This window comes from Heliconius melpomene, chromosome 12 (genome assembly GCF_056956725.1).
Source record: "Heliconius melpomene rosina isolate 202511_hmr_F chromosome 12, ASM5695672v1, whole genome shotgun sequence".
Classification (NCBI taxonomy): domain Eukaryota; kingdom Metazoa; phylum Arthropoda; class Insecta; order Lepidoptera; family Nymphalidae; genus Heliconius; species Heliconius melpomene.
Genome location: NC_140400.1, coordinates 899,748 through 923,606, shown reverse-complemented (window position 1 = coordinate 923,606; position 23,859 = coordinate 899,748). Strand labels below are relative to the sequence as shown.

General features: G+C 33.8%; 2 protein-coding genes across 2 annotated transcripts; both read left to right on the top strand.

Moving 5' to 3' along the window:
• Positions 1 to 3,615: 3,615 nt before the first annotated feature.
• Positions 3,616 to 6,083, top strand: LOC146533316 (uncharacterized). The gene is made up of 3 exons (XM_085195241.1): positions 3,616 to 3,625; positions 5,170 to 5,303; positions 5,841 to 6,083. The coding sequence occupies exons 1-3, from the start codon at positions 3,616 to 3,618 to the stop codon at positions 6,081 to 6,083; spliced, it is 387 nt and encodes a 128-aa protein (XP_085051367.1).
• A 1,472-nt stretch (positions 6,084 to 7,555) lies between these two features.
• LOC146533315 (uncharacterized) lies at positions 7,556 to 13,339 on the top strand. Its single transcript, XM_085194877.1, has 7 exons — positions 7,556 to 7,831; positions 8,564 to 8,750; positions 10,024 to 10,120; positions 10,454 to 10,627; positions 11,127 to 11,276; positions 12,289 to 12,509; positions 12,618 to 13,339. The coding sequence occupies exons 1-7, from the start codon at positions 7,576 to 7,578 to the stop codon at positions 12,943 to 12,945; spliced, it is 1,413 nt and encodes a 470-aa protein (XP_085051003.1). The 5' UTR covers positions 7,556 to 7,575; the 3' UTR covers positions 12,946 to 13,339.
• The last annotated feature ends 10,520 nt before the right edge of the window (positions 13,340 to 23,859 follow it).

The window sequence follows — 23,859 nt, the reverse complement described above, 5'->3', positions numbered from 1 at the left end:
GAAATTTGGAAAAAGAGTGAAATGAGTCTTCTTTCTCATTTTATGTAGGCAATGCATAAAGATATTTTTTTTTCTCGTAATATTAAAGATTATTTCGTTTTTACAGACGTTACGTGTGTGAAAAACTATCAAAAATTGTTTATCATCATCAAAAATCATCGTGTGCTAGATTTAGGTACACTCATACTATTTCAAACTAGCGTCTACGTTTATATAATTATAAAATAAAGTTAAATATTAGATTTCTAAACCATAGGATTGTCGTTAAGAAAATCTTATTCGGACTTATAAAATATAGAAAAATATAGAATATAGAAACTTATAAGCCCTAATTAATATTACAAGTAAAATTTTTCAGGCAGGCAATATTCTCATTTCCATAGAAAACCGATCATAACACGACTAATTGGACGTATCTTGTGTACTCATACAATTTACTACTTAATACCAACACTTTTCATTTGTCGTGTTATAATGGAAGCTGTATTGATAAGAACATGCTAAATAAGACTTTATTTTAATAACAATAACGTTCAATCTTGATTGATAACGTTTTTCATGAGAAAAATTGATACGAAGGGTATAATTGTAATAAATTTCAATCTTAACCCCATGCAAATAAAGTTTAATTTCAAAAGACCATAAGTTGATTAGATATCTTATGTTATTAATATCTTAAAACATACTTTAACATTTAAAAAATAAGGTTCAATTTCAAACGGCGTTGTCACAAATAGCATCAATCATGCCGGTATTATATCACTACGGTTTCACTAAGACGCTGACACCCGTTAAGTGTTGGATGAGAATATATATATATATCTTTCTAAATTTTCTCTCATTAACGGAGAAAAAGTAGACCTAATAACGACAAAACACTGTGTATTTTTTATGTTTATTACATTTTAAAATTATTTATCTATCAACAATTCAACGCGACACAGTTATGAAAAGTGAAATTTGAGACGCGTGAAAAAGGACTTGCCAAAATTCCTACTAGAAGAGGAAAAACTGGGATTTTCTTACGTGTTAAAGTTCATGCAAAGAAAGTTGCGGGCGACGACTAGTAAAGTAAAAATGAAAAAGTAAATAAAATAATCATTAAAAATATTTTTTAAAAAAATATGCTTTCTGCGTTTTCTTTATTAGAATTTGGTGTATTTTATTTACAAATCATGCCATTTAATTTAATTTAATCCTCATTGGCAACGACATCATCAGACCTGAAGTGGTAATATCAGCTCAATCGGACACTGAGAAGTGTGTCAAAAGAGCTTGCAAGATGTCACATACAGTAACACACATATAATACGACAAATCAAGTGGAAACTTATAATAATAAACAGTACGTAGAGAAAGGAATAATTGTTTACTAACTACCAATTATACAAATTAGGTCGTCATTATTGAACTAAAAGAGAACTAAAGACGAACGACAGTAGAATTTTCCGAATACAAATTGTCAATTGTATATACATACCTCGAAGGTCCATTGAGCTTCTTTCAGAGTTCCAACGATAGTATCTATAATGAAAGTTGAATAGAAGACGGTATCTTATATCCGTTACTCGTTTATCTCAACGAATCCTCCCTAGAGATATTTTCCAATATTGACTTTTAAAATCTTTCATTGCATTGTGAGGAATATTGAATACTTTTAGTTTTTTTTCATGTTCAGGCAACTCTCCCATTTTTAAAAATGTAACTTACAAATTACATATGGTAATCAAATAATTACTAATAGGCTGTGTTCGATTCCCACTCAAAGAAATTAAATATTTAATCTTTACATTTCTTCGCTCTGGTTTGGTGACAAACCGCAGCGTTGAATTCTACCACTTAACACACAGTCCCTGTAGAATGCCACGGAAATAGATAGCTGAGTGTCATAACACTAAGTTCCTTCTATCTCAATACCTTGCGGGAAACGGTGTGAAAACAAAAGAAAATCTATAAACCAAAAATATACGCTTTCTAATATTCTAAATATTCCTTAAATGAATAGAAAAGCTTAATTAAAAGCTCATTAACTTATCGTCTTTAGAGTAAGCAGTTAGCTGGGTCCGCTGTAATCAAACACCTTTTGTCTTCCTTCCTCCTATTTAACGTGTTGGGTGTCATGAATTAATAAAGGAAGTACCTTTATAATTAATTGTTACCTTTATAATTAAGTTATAATTAATAATATCTTTGATTAAATTTGAAATTATCTTTATTTAGAAAATAAAACATACAAATTATTTGCACAGAGACCTGCCAGTCAGTCAGAAGACGCTTGTGTTGGGAATATAAATTTATGGCGATTATATGGTAAAGTTTATTTTAAGCGTAATAATGTAAACGTAATTAGCGGTGGGTTCGATTCCCACTCGAAGAAATGAAATATTTAATATCTTCATTTCCTCACTCTGATAACAAGCGTAGCGTTAAGTTCCGCCACTAAGCACACAATGTCTCAAGAATTCAGCTGAAAGTGGAAATTCTTAACACCAGGTTCCCAGGCTTCTTTCCCTTTGCCTATCCTGCTATGTGCGTTTTTGAACTACAATTTTTAATTATATAATTTTAAACAAATTCATTATAATATTTATGAAAACAATAAAAAGCTAAATCTATTTTTTCTAAAGCAAACTAACGCTATCATACCACATTCAGAACGTTATCCTCTTGGGGAAATATTAAAAAACACAATTGTTTCCCTGAAATGCCTAATTTGTTATAAAAATTCACCGCCTAAGCCATTGTTTTAATGTTTTTTTTTAGGAAAAAGTATATCTGTATTATCTATAGTGAAAATAACACTAGGAACCTCACATATCCCTCCCTCTAGGGACGTGGGCGTAACCGTCAATCAAATTAATTAAACGACTTCCGACCAATTATTTACGTACATACTCGTATGTACCAATGGAGCATTGCGTTCGTGTATTCAATTACATTCATAATAATGCTATATGGGTTTTATGAAACCATCTAATTGTCCTACCAAAAAAAACTGAACAAGCGCGAATTGGGGGCGGGACCAACCTGGGTTCCGTACAAAAATTGGAACGATCGAGCTTTTTTTGAATTTCAGAATTAGCTTAGCCCCAGCCCTTTCATCTCACTTGAACTCACTCAACTAGCGGCTTTAATACCAAATTTTGCCCCCCTTTAAGGCTATTACTTTTTAGAATTTAACCACAAATGTTTAGTTTCAGATTTTTCTTGAACTAGTACTACCTTTGGATGCTAGCTGCCAAATTTCACAATTCTAGGTTAACCGGAAATACTCAATTAATTTTGTTTTTCTATATATTGGTGAAATACTCGTTTTTCGCTTTATAAACGGATAAATGTTTTTTTAAAGTAAATGTAGAAATACAGTTTTTATACCAATATACAGATATAGGATATCTAGCTAAAAAGATTTGTTATTTTTTGCTCCTCGCTGCATCTCATATGCATATATCTGCCTCGTATCCATTCGGGTAAAAGAGAATCAAATCCAAAACCAAAACCAACTAACATATAAACTAGTAGCATATTACCTCCCTATAAAATAAATAAACCATCGTCAATAGTATCTATATTCAAAATGATACCAGTTATAAAAACACCGGCCGACCGAGCATAATGCAGAAATGTGAAGAGAAAAATATGTCATCTAGAAATAAAACGTGGACGAATGTTTATTCTTCCAATGCAAACAGCTCTATTGTTTTTTAGAGTCCGTTTACACGATCTCGTATCTATTATGGAGATTATTAAATGTTATTTTTTTTTCATATAAAACGTATATAATATCGCTGATTTAGTGCAACGATTATGTTTTTTTCGTTTACGCTATATCCCGCACACCAATCAGGGTAGGCAGACAGAACTTGGTGGCTTCGTTTTGTCTTGTTATCTTAACAAGAAAATGTAAATCATTTATTTATACCAGTGGGTATCGAACCCACAACCATCGCGTTTACAGATAGACGTTGTGTTTTCTCGAAAATTTGACAAAAAGTAGAGATTGGAGCATCATAACACTAAGCTACAGAGTGAATTGTCTCTAATTTCTTTCACTTCGGGAAATATGGAAAAAAACGAAAAGTGAAAATGTCAACGGCTTTTAACTAATCGATGGTTGATGAAAAGCTTGGCAGCATTTGCACGTTTGATTGCGAGCTTAATTAAAGTGGCGTTTATATATGTATAATATCATAGGGTGTGGTGGTGTGAGGACACAAGCGTGCAACTGTAAGCGCCAGAGACAGTTGTGGTTCGATTCACACTCGAGGTAATAAAATATATATTTTTTTAATTTTCTCGTTATGTTAACAAGGTAAAGCGTGGCGTTCAGTTACGTCATTCAACACGCGATGCCTCGAGAATTTGGCGGAAAGTGGGAAACGAAAGTAATGGGCGTTTAACACCGCGTAGCACAATGTCTTTAAAATGAATTGAGCGTGGAGATGTAGTATGTAACAAAGAGAAATTAATGTTTCGTAAAGATAATTAAATTGTAACCTTTACTGATTATTAATAAAACTTTTAATTAGAATTGATTCTGTTATTATCTGTTTTCTAAGTTACGTTGACAAATGTCATGTAGAAATAAGTCAATTTCTTATCATATATTTTGTATAATAATTCTATTTTATTTTACTATAATATTTAGTGTGTAAAATTTTAATATATGACTAGCGTAGGTGCAATTACAATTGCACTTTCCTTACTTATTAACAATTTTTCTTTATTACATATTGGTAAGCTGCATATTGTTTTCTTGAGACCGTCGTGATGCAGCTGCGCCGCATCTGACTGTAAGTACGATGGTGGTGGGTTCGATTCCCACTCTGGGGAATAAGCTATTTTAATTTTATCGCTCTAGCAACAAGACAAAATAAACTAAAACGTGGCATTGTGCTAAAGAAAAGGGAAGGAAAGTGTTACCCGTGGCCTACACACCTAACAGGGCAGAGGGAACCTAGTGTTAAGACACTCTGTTTTCTGCCAACCTGCCACTATCCAATTTTCGAATCATTGCGTGTTGAGTGCCGGAACTCCAAGGTGCGATTTCTCTTGATACCAGAGCGTGGAAATAAAAATATATTCAAAATTACCTAGAGTGGAGATAGAACCCGCAACCGTCACCCTTACAGTCAGAAATTGTTTATTTTAAGTCAACTTTCCTAGCAGGTGATATTTTATCTGGCGAGCATGTGCAATCAAAATTAGTTTTCCTTTTGAGTACAAGCCTTATATTGCAGAGAATCAATATAATTCCATATGTTATACGACATAATCTATTTTCTATATGTTTTTTGATAGAAGTAAGTGCATTTTTTTATATTTACAAACTTTATATTTTTCTAACAATTGCGGCGTTCAGTTACACAACACACAAGTTATTTCTTACTCAACCAAAAGTCGTCACTATTGGTTGAGTAAAAAATAATTTGTATTTGTGTTTGTATTCTCATAATATATATAATATGGAAATTATTACATATATGACAATATAGAAAAAAAATTCTAGTGAATGTATCTTGAACATGAAAACATTTTTCTTTGTAGTGATTTCAACCATTGCGTTTAATTTAACCTTTTTTCATGCTTTATATGTATGCCGAATATGTAGTGCCAAGACACTGCACTCCTTACTTTCCTCCCGAATTCAAAACATGGCGTGTTGTGGTAGCGAAATGTAACACTACGCTTTGCCTACCAGAGCCAAGAAATGAAAATAATTTATTCCGCCAAGGAATCCAACCAGCAACCATCGTTTGCGGTCAGTCGCTGTTCCACTGCACCGAGATGGCCTTAATATTAAAAAAACTTACTAAATTTATTTTCTCTTTTTTTTTCAGATACTGTTATCTGTTATCATCCTCGAATACTCACTTACATTTGTATGGGATCCATTAAAAACCTACTTGCTGAATAATTCTGAGGATATTTTAATTTATTTCTATGAAGAATTCGAATATATTTTTTGTTCGTTATGCAACAGCAGAAGCAATTGTTCCGAGACCTTCGCATGTTTTATAGTTAAAGTTTCGACATTCGCTTTTTTAATCATTATTTCTTATACTTTCGATAGCAAATTGTAAATTAAAACTTTATTTTTTTAACATCCGTGCAAGAATTTACTTGTATTATTAGTATTCTCCGCTGTATTCCGCATATAGCAGGATAGACAAAGGGAACTTAGTGCTAAGACATTGCGTTCCCCACTTTACACACATTTTTCATCCAATTTTTCGGACAGTTAAGAACTAAATATTTAATATTTTCATTTCCTTATAACCCAGCAGAGCCGCTAACGATAAAAAAAATATTTTTGCAAGCAAGCAAGAGTCTAGTCAGGACCTTTACAATTTCCTAATTTATTTGTGATATTTCATGTGAGGAAGATTATGATTATGAGGAAGATTAACGCCACGTCTTGTCTAAAATATATGTTTTTTATACTTTTTTAAATCATTACCCCGAATGAGAATCGAATCTACTAAAATCCGAGGACAGCCGGGACCGAAATGCGGCCGCGGCGGTGTCGTTACTAAAATTGCAATATAACATTTTCCGTAAGTGAAGTCACATATAAGCACTTGTGACTCGACGTCCTCATTCGAAAGCCTTCGCTTTGTATTACAAAGGCATTCCACTGAAATGAACGTTAAAAACTAAATGACGACTTACGGGCTTTGTTTTAATGAAAATTTTACAAATATGCTGAAAAAACATGAAAACTTTTTAATTTCTAGGTCAAAGTTACTGCTAAGTATAGTATAAGACATTTATATATTTGAGACCGATGTGGCGCAACGATTCGCGTCTGATTAAACTCGACGGTTTTAGGTTCGAGTCCCACTTGGAGAAATAAATTACTTTGATTTCCTCGCTCTGGTAATATATAATGCTGCGTTAAGTACACCCATTCAACGACCTTTGTCCCAAAAAACGGAAAGAAAATGGGGAATAGAGAATTATATAAGGTAGTGACAAGACTTCAAGGGACAAAACATTGAATATTGTATTAAGGTGAGTATACACGCAACCCACTAGTACAAACAACACGTTGAAACGATAATATTAATCGTAAAAAGATCATAAATTTAATACTATGCACTTGCTCCAACTTTACTCGAGTATTGGTATAGTAATATGTTACGTAAGGTAACTTCTAATTAGAGGGTAGATGATCACGCGGCATCGGTCGGTCTTCTATACAATGGTCCAATTCTCTTTTCTTTCGCCTCATGTTTTACAAATATCCTTCTGTTTTTCTAAACTTGCCCGGTTTTTCTTGCAAAACAGGGTAAATTGAGGGACCCATACAAAGATTTTTATGAGTGAGAATCGAACCCACAACAGTGTAGCTAAGAATTTTTTTTCTTTACGAGACAGTAATTAAGGTTTGTTGAAATAGTACAAACATATAAATCATCATATTTTTCATAAATAATATATACATATACCATTCAATGAAAGAATAATAGTCAATGTAATAAAAAATACCTATAAAATGTCAGTAGGTTTGTAACTAATATGTTGTAGCAAAAATGCATTGAAACTATGAACATTTAAAAAAACCACCTCAAAATGAAAATATTTTTAAAATGTATCATTTTCTTATTTATTTTATTGATTAACCTGGTGCTTAATTTAAATTTACTTGAATTAGACTCCAATATTAATAGAGAAAAACTTGTAAATTTTGTTCCCAATGATGATGAATCGAGTGTGAGTGAAGAAGAAATTGTTAGTCTACTAGAAGAGAGGTATAGATTTAAACATGACAATATTACAAAGAGATATCGCATAGAAAATGAAAGGAAGTCAAATACAGGTAAATTTTGTATGAAATTATGTTTAATTTTGTAAGCATCACGCTTTTTCACGTATATTGAAGTTTACCAAAATTCTAGTGTTTAGAGTTAAGACACTCCGTTCCTCGCGAACCGTCTAACTTTCCTACTAGAGAGAAGATGAAATTAAAATAATTAGCTTCCCCGAGTGAGCATCGAACCCATAACCGTTGCGTCTACAGTTAGGCGGTTTGCCACTGCGTCACAATATCTATATGCTCACAATATTGCAATATGAGAAACAAACTGAAACAGGAAACTAAAGTGCATGTCGTCGATATCTTGTCAATTTATCTGTCTGAACGTCAATATAGAAAATTTAGATTTTTTCAAAAGTTATTTCAAATGAAAATTGAATTCTGACAATTTTCAAGCTCATGTTTATCTGTTACACGTAACCTAATAGTAACTGTTATTTTTCGCACTTAATTTAACCTAACTTCTTTTTATCTTAACCAAATGCAAGTTTTGCAGAAGTTTTGCTGGTGCTGCTGGTTTGCAGAGGGAATCTGGGAACCTAGTATTAAGACACTCTGTTCCCACTAAGACACTTCCCTCTCCTACTTTCCGCACAATTCTGGAGTCACTGCACTGCCAACTCAATGCCACGCTTAGTCTTATTACGATAAAAAAAGAAATCCTACGAGTGGAGATAGAACCCGTTGACAGTTAAATCCTATGATAAAATATTACAAAACTTACCTAATAGTTCAAAATTTCAGTTAAAAACGACAAGAAATTAGCGTGGGCATTCCGCACATATGCCGTGCGGCGCATAGTTGGTGGCATGGAGACCAGCATCAGCATGTATCCTTATAACGTGGCTATTTCAAGCCACGGGAAGCACTGGTGTGGAGGGTCTATTATAGATGAACAATGGATTTTGACAGCTGGTCATTGCTTTGAATCGTGAGTTACTCTAAGATTTATTGGTAAAACGATCGATTTCTCTTGAGAAATTGATAATTTAACGCTTTCTTCCTGAATAGCATGGTGAGCAGAAGGAATCTAGTGTTCCGCTTAATTTTGAAGACATTATATGTTGAATGGCGGAACTTATATCCGTTTCTTGTCTACCAAAGTTGATATAAACTTAATTTTAATACGATCACTACCATGAAAAGGAATCCAAACACACAACCATCGTGCTTATAGTCAAACGCTGTCCAACGCATCACGATGAGAATAATGAGAACTGAGGGAATCCATCAGGCTCCTTCGTTTACCTCCTAAAATGAAAAAATTGCCAATAACCAAAAATATATCATTTAACAAAATGTTAAATAATTGCGGTCGCACCGTAACTGTCGTAGTGGGGAGTATTGGCAAGGAGCCAAAGCCACGACCGAATAGAAATGTACAATTTGCTTTTTACAAAAAATTTCAATAAAAATTCAATTACTCTTTATTAACTTGTCCCTAATAACAATTATGTAGGCGCCTTTGTGACGGAATTTCTAGATATTTATCAAGTAAATGTTTTTGATTCATTTTTCGTTTGGCAATAGGCAATGAATCTATTGATAAGACACTCCGATGCCCACTTTCCGCCTGAATTCGACACATTGCTCGTTGAGTGGCGGACCCTGGCCCTGTATAGGCTCCAGTTTCGGCCTCAAATGGAGTACTGTTCTCATCGCTGAACTGGTGCATCCCCGTATCAGCTTGAATCATTTAATGGCATACAACTTAAAGCCGTTCGAATCGTTGGGGACTCTACAATCTGTGAAAGCTTAGACACTTTGGCTTTGCGTATGATGTTATCTTGCTGAGCGTTCTCTACCGCATTTATCATGGGGAGTGTTCTGGAGAACTGGTGGATCTGTTATTTTCATATTTTAGTTACTCTCATTTTCTTACTCTATTAATAAGACATAGGGCGTTGTTGAGTTTCACATTCCAACACACTACGCTAGATCTCTAAAATAAGGCGGTGTGTGGAAAATGATCGCTTTGCACTAATTGGTCTGTCAGCTTCACGCTTTATCCCGCATATATACGGGAGGGTTGTTATATACAGGATACAGCATGAAGCTATAAAAGCAAAACAAATTTGAAAATCTTGTATACCTACCACATTAAATCTGATACTATCAACAGAACTTAAGGAGCCGTAATTTGCGTTAACTATTTACAGCGAGACAACAATTAATTTTTCATATAAAACTTTTAATTGTTTCAGAGCTTATGATGGAGACAAAAGGAAACTTTTGCCTTTTATCATAAGAGCTGGAAGCTCGTTTCACAACCGAGGCGGCTATCAAGCTAGAGTAAATAAGGTATAATGAAAGCTATTAGCGACATCATAGCGCAGTAGAACGATTGTACATTTTTTCTGTTAGCTTTTTTAGGAATTTAGTGTTGAGACACTCCGTTTCCATTTAGATACTCCGTTCTCCACTTTCCGCAGTATTATGGAGGCATTGCGTTGTTGAGTGGTGTGGCTGAACGCCCCGCTTTGCCTCGTCACCAGAGCGAGGAAATGAAAACGGTAAATATTGTTAATTTCCTCGAGTGGGAATAGAACCCATGACCTGTTGCATTTACAGTCATACGCTTGTACCCCTGCAACATGACTAGTCTAATTGTTCTTAAAGCATATATATTTTCAGGTATTTTTCGCGCCACAGTATTCTCCAGGCAACGCAGACTTTGACTATTCCTTACTACGCTTGGATCGTCCACTACCTATCGGTAGGAATATCGCAGTACTGAACCTACCCGCGCAGGACTACGGTATCGACGTTGACGATATATTGATAGTTAGTGGATGGGGCAGTATTCATGTAAGTTTTGTATTCCTACCATATTTTCTGTCAGGCTATCGTGAACCACGTTAGACTATAAACACGACGGGTGTGGGTTCGATACACGTTTGCAGATTACCCCGAGTTATTTTTACTTGCTCGCTCAAAGTGTTGTGCTGAGTTCCGCCACTCAACACGCAACGTCTTAAAAATTGGGCACAAACAGAAGATGCCTTAACACTAGGTTCCCTCTACATACTGTGAAAAAAATAATACTATTTACTTTCTTATTTTGGTAACATAAGTAACTCTCAATAAGAAGATAGAAATTATTAATATTAGGTATCATGAATCGGATTCGAATATTTAACTTAGTACTAACACTACTTTTTAATATATATAAGTAACAAGTAATTATTTTTATTTCTTCGCTCTAGTAACAAGATAAAGCGTGGCGTTTAGTTCCACCACTCGGAGTCGGGAATTGAGTATTCTCAACACTAGGTTCCCGTTGGCTAAAGGGGCATCTTCCTTTCAGGAATCAGGATATGGCAACATCCCAGATAGGCTACGTTTCGTACCAGTGCCCGTAATGCGTCTCGAGGATTGTCAAAAGGCCTACAGTTTTTATATAACACCGAGAATGCTGTGCGCCGGATATGCTACCGGGGGGAAGGACGCTTGCAATGTAAACATCCTTCTTACTAATATTGTAAATGTGAAAACTTGTTAGCATGTATGTTTGTCCCACTTTTACCCTTAAACTACTAAATGAGTTTAGATGAACACTAACCTTAAGGAGTTGTACTGTAAACTGTTATAATATAGCTTGTACCTACATTAGGATATGCTTTATATTATCTAAGCATTTTGTAAAATTAGATTATAATAATAAGATTAGGCAGGCGAAGCCGCGCGCATAAAATAAATATAGCGATATCTCCAATCGCATAAATTGACATCAGTAAAATGGCGGCCGTAGTGGCGCAGCAACGCGACAGCGACACGATAAACGCAGCGGTTGTGAGTTCGATTCTTACACGGAGCAATTAATTATTTTAATTTCGTCGCTATGGTAACAAGACAAGGCGCGGCGTTAAGCTCCGCCACTTAACATGCATATTGCGTGACAATTAGACGGCGAGTGGAGAACTGAGTGTCGCTAGGTTAACTAGGTTCCCTGTGCCTGCCCTGCTAGATTCAAGATACAGCGTAAAGCTGTAACTCAACTCCTCTGAAAATAAGATAGCAATATCTTCAATCGTATAAATTGATATCATAAAAATTTATAGTATCATAAAAATACTCGCATATGGTTGTAGATTTTTACTTTACTAAGGGAAATATTTATTTTTATAGTTACAGGACAGGTTATATATGTTTTTTGATCTGTGATAATATATAATCTGTCCTATATCTATACTTTATAAGTAAGCCTCTAAGCCGGCTTGGGTCCGTCTGTAACGCAGTGAGGCAGCGGGTAGGCAAAAAGCACACAGTGTCAAGACACTACGTTCCCCACTCAAAATCGGGTCAACTTGTAGACATTGTGCGTCGAGAACCGGAGCTCAACGATGTGCTTTGCCGTGTTGTTAGAACGAGTAAATAATTCATAATCCAGAGTGTGATTCGAACTCGTAACCACTGCCACCAAAGATGGCCTCTAAAGATGAAAAAGACCCAGATATTATTATTTTCAGCACGACTCAGGAGGACCAGCAGTAAGAGACGGTATATTAATGGGGCTTGTATCCTTTGGTGGTAAAAAATGTGGGGATCCCCAGTCACCCGGTGTTTACAGCCGCGTGTCGGAAATTACCGAGTGGGTGGAACTCACTATAGCCGCGAATGAAGCGTACACTGTACCTGAATTGAAAGAGAACATACTGAAGGCTAGACGACGAGAACAAGAGTTGAAGAAGTAGGTTACATTAAAATATTAATATAGGTATACTATATTTTTATTTGCTTGTAACCCCCTCTGCCTACTTAGCTATATATAAAAATAACAATCAAATTTGAATCACAGGTTCAAAGCCCGCGTAGAAGAAAAGAAAAATAAAATCAAGAACTGGCTACGAGAGACCCTCCAATCGCCCACTTTCCTGCACCTCGCTAAGAAGAAACTCAAAGAGGCTGGTTTTCTAATTAGAAGAAACTACAGAAGAATCATGTATGAACCACATAATGTTCCAGACGACAAAACAATGGATGAAATTAATCTGTCAAATATGATTAATGAATGGATTCTAGAACTGGACGTTGAGAAGAATGAATCGGAACTACTCTTGAGAGCTTTGGCGCTGCAAGATGTTGTTTTTAGTGACAATGAGAAGGAATTTCAGGAATATAGTTAAGAAACGTAATGAAAATTTGAACGTAGCAGGAGTCGAACCCGCTGTTAAATTAATATTTTTATACGTTTTATAAATACTTTTCAAAATAAGAATATGATGATGAAAGAGCAAGTTCTTCTAGTATACTGTAAATTATAAATGATTAATTTTCCTATACTAATATACAAAAATAAAATCCTATTGAATCGTTCTGTTTATTCGTTAAAATTGCTTCAAAATTCAATGTACAGTCGATAGTAGAAGGATCGATGGGCAACGACTTCGTTATAATATGAGAAATTGTTATACAGCGCCCTCTATCTCAGAAGACGAAAAAAAACAATTGTTGCTTATATACTTTTGTGTGTGTATTTTGTGTTTTATTTTTAGTATTATAGTGTGAATAAATATTATTAAATTTAAAATATGTAGGCTTAATACAAAATCTGTTAAATCATATTACTATGGCAGAGAGTACATGATGTTAAAACTCTGAGTTCTTCATGTTCATACATACAATTTGTATTACAATTATTTTACATAGATTATTATTTTATTACCACCTAGTGTCAATTTTAAGAACTATTATTATTGTAAACTAATCATTTAAGCTGATTATACATATTTCAAAATGTGCTTATTATTTATAAATATCATCTTTTATAATATAAATATGTGTCACTAATTGTTTTAAATATATGACACTGGTTTAATTATAATTTATTTAAGATAGTTGGCGCCATCTATTGAGGACTAGCAACATATAGTACTGAAAATCGACAATAGACGGCGCATTATTGAAATTTATGAAACAAAAAAATTATGTATTAAAAATATATTTTTGATACATTTTTTATTTGTTATTCCTGATATCATTAAAATAATATACATTTAGAGAAGAATTAGAAAACGCACCTTATTCAAATATGATTTCTAGTATTCAAAATGCGATAACAAATTAGTACGTAGTCCTACTGATGGCCGGTCATTTCCGAACTTACGGAAAAAAAATTGCTTGAGGTGCGGAACTGAACGCCGCGTTTTGTTTTGATATCAGAACGTGGAAATCTAACTTGCAGTTAATATTTTCAATCAATCATTGCCCTTCACACTGTATCCCGCACACAATCCTAATATTAAGATGCTCATTAAGACACATCCGTTCCACACTCGACCCATTTATAAAGGCATTGAGTGTTGAGTGGTGGAACTCAACGCCGCACCATGCTATGTTTCAATTTCTTCGCTCTGTTAGCAAATCAAAGAGCGGCGTGAGTTCCACCTCTCAACATCTTAAAAAAAAACGGCGAAAAGTGAGGTTAGGTTCCCTCTGCCTACCCTCCTATAATTATGCAGGATACAGCGTGAAGCTACAAAAAAGGCAATAAAAAGATGACACAAACATTTCGCAAACAAGGAAAAGAATTTCACACCTTCTTTTATCATATTTGCATAATACGTTTATTTATTAGAACTATGCACTTTATCTGACAGTAAAAATTAGATTAAGCATATTATTTTTTCTTATCTCTATGCATTTCCTCATTTTGTGGGATAGGCATTTTTGCTTACTAGGGTCTAGGTATGTTCTGGAGGGGGCCTGGACTTTAGCTTTAAGGAGATATATATGTTCGTGTAATAGGATTAATTTTTATTTTTCAGGGCAATTTTTTTTAAGAAAAATTTATGGGTTGGGTACAAGACCATTCTGAGTTGGGCACCTTTGCCTACGCCCATCGAAAGGTATAGGTATTAACCTATACCTTTCGATATACCAAACGAACTTTTCATTAAAAGTTCACATCAAAATTACATTAAAACTATTTTCTCAAAATAAAAAGTTACATGCTTCAATTTTTGAACGTCAAATAATTTATCCCCAATTCATTACAAGTTACTGCGAAACTCAGCGGGATTCCTGTTTATAGCCAAAAAAAATGCATACCAAAATTTCATTAAATAATGAAATAGAAGACATAAAAATCCTTTTGAAAACTTCTAAAAAAAATAGTAAAAAAAAAATAAAAAGTATATATTAGACGGAACCCTCTAAAAACAAACGCAAGGTCTTGCCTTATTTCTTTATTATTCATACATACGTATCAATGCACTCTGAGATCAGTGCACGATAAAAATGCACAACTGATAACGGAGAAGGTGAATATGCGATTATGATATTGAAATATATTCATATATAGGTATCTACTATATATTTAAATTGCAAGAGAATTTGCATTTTTACCTTTTTTGTATGTACGTAATGCATCTGGAATCCAGCGGAAAGTGACGAACGGTATCTTAATACTAAGTTCCCAGGTTCCATTTGCCTAAACTGGTATGTGCGGGATACAGCGTGAAGTTAAAAAAAGAAAGAGCGGTGCACGAGTACAATATTTCTACTGTATGAACTGAATCTACGAGGGACATTCCCGATCTCAAAAAATTGCTGATTTTTTATTGTTTTTAGGCTGTTTTTGATTCTGGACTAGAGATGGGGCATACCCGTAGAAACAACTGTTCTTAAATTATAAAATTGTGGGTCTTCTCTTAATTTTTTAGCGTCACGCCATATACCGCTCACAGCAGGGTAGGCAGAGAAAACCTAGTGTTAAGATACTCCGTTGCCCATTTTCCGCCGAATTCTGAAGCCATTTTCGAGTGACGGAACTCAACACAGAGACACCGACTGGTTGGTTTATTACGATTTTGTATTATTAAAAAATAGAACTTCTGAAGTATAATAAAAAACCTCACAAAGCTAATGTACGATATTCAAAACATGTTTCGAGCCATTATCAGTCAACGAAGTCTACAACACTCGACATTATTTTCATATTACCAAATGATTGATATCGCATAATCTACCTGGAGTCAATAAACGTGTCTGACACGTGTTCATAATGATAGTGGGTTCAAATCCTGATTTAATATCTTCACGTCTTTAAAGCTTTACACTGTATCCCGCAAATAACAGTGCAGGCAGAGGATGTCGAGTATTCAATTTGAATGGTTATGAACACTTACAAAAGAGTGTTGTGTTGTTGCAAGGTGAGGATTTGGACCAGACCCCCGGCCCCGGTTTATTAGCTAACTGTGGAGAAATGTGCCACTAATAAAAAACTCGTTCCTCAATCTCCGCTCGATTTATGAGACATTGAGTGTTGAGAGGCGGAACTCAACGCTACATAATATACCACAGTAAAGAAGTGAAAATAATTAATTTCTCCGAGTTGGAATAAAATCCACAACAGCCATGTTTACAATCCCACATTGACACATCGCACCACGACTTCGTCTTTACCTATAGATAAAATAAAGTAACAACATTTATACGCTTGAATCTTTCAAATCACTGCCTCACCTAACACTAGACAAAAAAAAGAAACTCCAAATCTAAGCATAAACTGCATTATAATAATTACAAAATAGAAATTATATAAAGCGCTTAATAAAAATTAATTTTGTTTCTTGTAATTATTATTTTTTTAAAACAAAAAAACTTTTTTAAACCGAATGAAAGTATGTCAATTCTTAGGAAGTGATTCTATTCGTCTCGATTTGCACGCTCTTGCGTAAAACTGGTTGCGATTTCAACTTTACTATACAGAGTGTGTAAAAATATATATTCAGAATATTTAATACTAATGAGGCCGTCATGGCGCAGCAGCGCAGAGTCCGACTGGTAACTTGGTATTTGTGGGTTCAGTTTCCATTCGAGAGGATGTAATATTTAATATTTTCTTTTCGTAGCTGTGGTAACGAGTAGTGTAGAGTCTCGTATGTTCCGCTACTTTTTTTTAACTTTGGATCTATTTGAAAATAGTGTAACTCAACTACGGACCACTAAGTAAATATAAATAAAGTTTCCCCAAAATTGATAATAAACCCCTAAATTGGGAAATATCTTGTTTCGATGGCCTATAGTTAAGTACTAACAAAATATATGTATATATTTATATTTATAGTACGATTTAAAGCAACCTGTAGCGTCGACGTTCCGGTCTACTTGCACTTGCCGAGTTTACATAACGCTGGGACTGTAATAATGTCTTCTATACTAGCGCCATCTATTTATCATAGGCCGAGAGGCAGTTGCTTTAAAGTAGGCTCTATATGACTTTTTTTATTTTAACAATTAAGTTTAAACCTTTGTCTATGACACTATTAGTACCGCAAAAATGCTTCAGCTGATGCTTCTGACATTCGTTATACACCTACATGTACTAAGTATTTGTATGGAAAAACTTTTCAATTTTGACATTACGTTTTTGTTTTAATAACTTTTTTTTTATTATAAGGTTTAGGACTAGATATCTCCAGATATTTATTTCCTTGTAGTATAAGGCAATCTAGAATATTTAAGTCATAATTAACTTCTTATTAACAACCACCTCCTAGACTATGTTACGTAGAGATGAATACAAAATTTGAACGTCACGTGATTGTCACGGTCAAAATGTCATGATATTTATGTAATTATTATATAATGTAATATATTAAAGCAATATATTGAGGAAATTTATGTCAAGAGTTTCCGTTCTCCTTTCTTTATTTAATTGTGCTGATACACTATTTATACTCTATTCCACTTAAAATTAAAATCAGCTTCACATTAGGAAGAGGAAACCTAATGTTAAGACACTCCGTTTTCCTTTTCTGCCGAATTTTTCGAGGCAGTGCGTGTTGAGTGGCATAACTCAACGCCGGGCTTTGGCCTTGGTGCCAGAGCGAAGAAATTAAAATATTAACAAATAATAATTCAGTAACCCAAATTGATTTCGAACCTACAACTGCCGCGTTACAGTCATTGCATAGTGCCTCGTATGTAATATAACCTAAAAAACTGATCTCAGACTCCCTCTTTTATATATTTATATGGTCATCATGAAACTTAAGGCAAAAGCCCGACGTTAAGTTCCGCCACAAAACACGCAAAGACTTAAAAAATTCTGCAGTAAGTGGAAAACAGAGTGTATTAACACTAGATTTCCTCTGCCTACCCTGCTGTGTACGAGACACAGCGTGAAGCTGATTTTATTTATTTTTTATAAAACCGAGGTATAAATACGAAACTTCCCGTATCACGTAGGTGGCCATTTATAATAACTTAAATAATAAGTACGTAGTATATTAACGCTACAAAAGCTTAAAATTATACATTCTAAGAAGATTATGAACACCACTGTTGGTGGTCTGCTTATTCCGCAACTTTCATTCATGCGATTGTTTCGTTTATAGGAATTTTTACTTTGATGACACAACGTTTTGGTCCATATATACTACTATTATAAAGGTAAAGTGTTTGTTTGTATCAATTCCAAACTCTCAACTAATCTTCGTTTTAGCTTCGAGTGGTACCCCGCATTTAGTAGAGTAAAAAGATGAAACCTATCGTTAAGACACTCCTTCCCCACTTTTTTAAGTTTCCACTCTATTTTTGACATAAGAGGCGAAATTCAACGCTGCTCTTCATCTTGTTATTAGAGCGAGGAAATGAAATTAATAAATTTACCCAATTGAAAATTAAATCCACGAGCATCGCATTTACAGTTATATACGACGGCCTCAAAAATACTAATATACATATGTAACATATACTTAAAACAAAAGGTAAATAATTATATCATAATTAGTACAAAAAAACTAAAGATGATCTATATACAAAAATTTCACTATTGTGGTAGAGGTAGTGTAGTGAAAACTAACTCACAAGTTTCCCGGAGGCTGCGCGGGCGGCGGTCGGCGACCCGTCCTTGCACGTGCACTGTACACTAGGTGGAGAAAATGGACTATTTTTCATAAAAAAAAAGAGCGAAAAATAGGGAATTTGGAATATTTTAGCACTGAAATCTTTTCTAGTGTTCTTTCTTTAAAAAAATAACATAAAGAAGTTTATGATAAATGGTATCGTTTTCTTTATACTTCTATTATAAGAAATAGACCTTGGAGAGTGTAGTAGTAATAACTTAACAGGATTTCTTAGAATACATATAGAAATGGGCAAAAAATAGATTTTTGTATTTCGTTTTTTACTAGCTTCACGCTTTATCCCTTGCGGGGTAACCACAAAGAAGGGAGCGCCAAACGCTATCATCATCTTCATCATCACCCTCATCATATATGACTTCATTTATTAAATATTGTGTATCCCTATAAATAGCGGAATTTTAGAGGGTATAGAAAAGAAAAATGGGTCTCTTTTAGGTACACCCTGCGTCTGTACACGCGCGTGCGTCGACCTCTAGTTGACACTGCAGTTTTGGTGATCGAGTGTTAGATCAGTATAAGTTAGTAGTTGTAGTTAAAAGAAGAAAGAAAAAAAAATTACTTTGACAACTGTAATTTTTTGTAGGGAGATTGATTTTGGTATAATATAAAATTTAAAGAGGAATATTTTAATGGTATTGTGTAAAATATTCATGAAATCGCGTTTTTCTTTTCTTGTTTTTTTTTTAATAAATGGAAAATATTAAGTACCGAAATTTGTTCAGCCATATCATAAAAAAAGAACAAGGGTAGAAAAAAATTATGAAAAAAATTAATTATATGAATGCATTATATTATATTTAATATTAAATAATATAAAAGTTGCAATTGTTTACATACAATCAAACAAAATAATAAATTACATACTTTTCTATTATCCTAAACAAAATTGACGGGCGTCGAAGCTTAGTTCAGCTTTTTGGGATGTCATCGAACTTGCAATAGAATAGAGGTGAAAGTAACCATTAGGCTCGATAGGATCACTTTCGAAGGAAACAGGTTCAAGTTGAAAAAAAAGTAAACATGTATTCATATCCTTACCTTGTAAATTAGTTATAATAAGAACATAGATATATAATTATATAATTGATATATTTTATACATATAAGAATAAGAAAGATTTTTTCTATTATTTTTTTTTTGTTTTAATAGAACCTAGTGTCAAGTGTTTCCGTTTTCCAATTTATCATATATTTGTAAATATTGGGGTTTGTCAATATTGCTTTTTAAACTGATACAAAAAAAATGATGCCTTGCAGAAATTGAACCCATAACCCATAGCTTATACAGTCAGCAACTATCCTATATAATATAATATTATTCTCTCTACTCGACTGAGTAACTGACAGACAACTACCAGTTACATAGAGACTTAGATCCCGCGACTATAAGAAAGCTTTAAAGCCTGAATAAATATTTGTATATGTATATTCTAAGAGGCAGTACATCAACGATTTTAAATATTTGCCCGGAAGGTTAAAGATAACTTAATGTTAAGATAATAATTTTAAGTAATTCTATTAGGAACCTAGGAACCTAGTGTTAGGACATTCCGTTTACCCATACTATTTATATTTCACGCGCCGCGTATTTCACGCGCCGCCCATACTTCGAGCTAATGAGTGTTAAGATCCACAAGCAAGTTACCAGAAAACGAAAAAGTGAATAATTCATTACCCCTAATGGAAATCAAGCCTACAACAATAGGGCATCTTTTACGGCCTTTTACATACATTTTTATATCAATTTTTCCTGTATAACAGGGTGACAGAGAGAACTTAGGATTAAGGCATTCCGTTCTCACACTTCCTCCCACTCCACGGAATTTTTGGAACGCCGCGGTTTGTCTACCAGATATATTTAATTGTACTAGAATGCATATAAAAAATTCTGTTTATTGTATATGAAAGCTTAAAAGCGCATATAAATATTTGTAGATCTATATTCTTAGAGGCGATGCACGGCGCCGGTGGATTCCACTGTCACTTTCCGGGCTTTCTTCTCACCAGCCTTGGAATTTTGGAACATGAGATGTATGGAGCAGTCTCGTTTACGTAAATTTTTAATTAGAAGTTTGAGTTAACCCTTAATCAAATATTGGGAAATTATTTCCCACATGCCACTACTGTAATTTTTTTGTTTTATTTCGTTTTTGGCAACTCTAATCAGTACCAACCTTAGGGAAAAATAATCGTACAGAATTTTTTAATTTTATTTATTTGCAACATTTTGTCTTAAGGCGCGAACTGTCATTGTATATCAATGTCAAAAACACAGTTTGAAATATTTTGTGAAAAAAACCGGTTCAAACGGAAGATTTAAAAGTTTTTGAAGAAAAAAATCTGGTAAGTGCATAAACACAATAATATTGTAAACTAGACTTGTTTTCTGAATGTTTCTTACGGTTTTTGGGCTCGCAGCATTGATATTTGTTGTATTTTCTTAGGTTTAATTATGTGGGAAATTATTTCCCATTGTTTGTTCCTGCATTTGAAAAATACCAATTTCTATATATACAATAAATAATTTGTCTGTTGCACTATATAAGTACCTAAACAGGTATAGTTACTTATAATTTTATCTAACTTACACAAAATTGTCAGCGAGTAACTCATATATGGAGCTTTCTCGAGAGTTATGACTGCGTTTGTGTGATTTCTCACTTGATTTTTATAACTATTATATTTTAGAACTATTTGTACTGCTCAGACTACCAAGTTAGTTTAGACTTCCTTTTATTTGTTTTAGCTATTTAAATATGGACGAAAAGTTACAAAAAGTTCTACCAAAGCAAAAATTGGAGGAGGTGGTGCAAAATTTAGACAACTTGTCTGATTTATCAGCCTCAGATTCTGAAGATGACTCATGCTATGTCAATAGCATTCATTCTCCATCCGATACTTACCTCAATCAGCTTGACGATAACCTAATTGAACAACGTCTTGAATATATCTTCGGGTTCGAATCGAATGAAGATAAACAAGAAACGCCTACTATACAAGCCCAACAGATTTCAACGGATGCCTTACTGACAGCCTTAGGAGAAACATCTCATATCACAAACTCACCAACAACAGACTGTGTTCCGCCTGTGGAGTAGCTTTGTGTGCTAAAAATTGCTTCAAAACCTTTCACACTGTTCCACCTCAATAATATTATTTTTCTTAGTAATTAAGTTTCAGTTTATATTAAAACTATATATCATTCCTAACGTTGTTGTTTCATTTTATAACTTTATTCACTCATATAACAGTATTTTTTTCAATTTTATTATATAAGACAAAAAAGAAACAAGTAAAGTAGGAGCAACTTACATGTATAGAACTTGTAGTAAAAATATATCAAAAGTTGAGAGCTATTCCGGATAATGGGAAATAATTTCCCACTTAATTATATTTTGCTTTGAAATACCGGATACTGGGAAATAATTTCCCACTGCAAAACCCCCATTTCCCCCCTTTTTATAAAAAAAAGGAGTTGTTTTTCGAAATCTACGGCACCCACTTACCTAAAAGCCGTGACCAGATTTCAAATTACTCGAAAAATAAAGTTTGTTTGATTAAGGGTTAATATAAGATAAGTTTGAGTTAATGATGTGTTTCTTTTTTCAAAAGAAATTCGAGAAATTTCACACTGAAGGATAGGTAGAGAATACCTGGTAACCCAGTAGAGTTTAATCCAATTTAACCCAATAATGTTTTTTTTTTAATTCCTCAAAATTATCGAGTTTATAATTGATTTAAAGTATAAATTTATTCTTTACAGTGAGGTGATTGCACTAGATAGCGGAAAATGTAAAAAAAAAATGATTATCACGAATACATCAGATATTAATTATTCAATTCTCTTTTTATCTGTCAACACTCCGAGCATCCTCTTTGGTGATTCATTCACGTACAAAATTTCATAATATTTTTATTTAATTTCAAATTCAGCAGTATGTGTTGTAATTTTTTATATATATATTTTTTTCTTTTTTTTAGCTTTACGCACAACCCGGCAATAGTAAGGTAAACAATGGCAGCCTAGTATCCGAGACAATGCGTGTTAAATGGAAGAACTAAACACCGCGCTTTGTTTACCAAAGCGGATTTTTTTTTTAAATATAAACATACCTCCGAAACGGGATCGAATCCACAACCATCGCGTTTACAGTCAGTCAACCCCTTGCGCCACAGGGGCCTCAAAAGGTATATTGATATTTTTAATAATTTCAAGCATACAGACAAACACATAATAGATTAAATTGTAATCGGTCACTCCATGCCTCTCCCAGTCAGAAGTGAATGAACCAAATAAGAGTTAGGCCAGGTACTTTCACCGGGGTGGATGCCCGCTAGGCCCTTGGCCCTAGGTAACTATACTTGTTTTGGGGAAAAAATGTATTATTGTAGAATGTCTTTTTTTTGAGGACATGCAGAGAGAATTTAATGATGAATCACTATGATTTGCATTATCCTTTTTAAGATATATAAGTAATTCTAATTTATTATATAGTAATTTATTACCTAGTATTAAATTTATTACATCGTAGATCGTTTTTCCGATTTTCATGTTTTTTAGTTAGTAGATAAAATGAATAATGTTTGATTTGTAATTTATAAATAAAAACGCGATATCAAGATTGATCTCAGACTTGAGAGCGGCTTATAAATACGAGTTGTAGTTATTTCCATTTGAACATGCAGGCGCAGCCACCAGGTTAATCGCTATATTATGTAAGCTAGGTATAATTTTATTAACTTACTATGACATTGACATTTGATGTCTATGGTGTAAGGTCGAATCGTTCTTAATTGCATACTAGAATATAACTTTAACCAGTAATTAGTTAAAAAGGTCGTATCTGACTGTAAACGTGACGGTTGTGGATTTGATTCCTATTCGAGGGAGAGAAATATTTTTATTTCCTCGCTCTAGTAACGAGACATAGCTTGGCGTTAAGTTTCGAAACTCATCACCCAATAACTTATAAAAAAATCTATGGAAAGAGAGGAACGGAAGTGTCTTAAAGGGAATGGAGTGTTCTAACACTGCATGGGAATGCAATGTAGTCTTAATAAAACACAGGTATACGGTGTGAAACTTAAAAAAAATCATAATGTAAAGATATAACCTTTTTCATCACAATCGATTCATCTAGAATTTGTTTAGAGACTAATAGTTAAT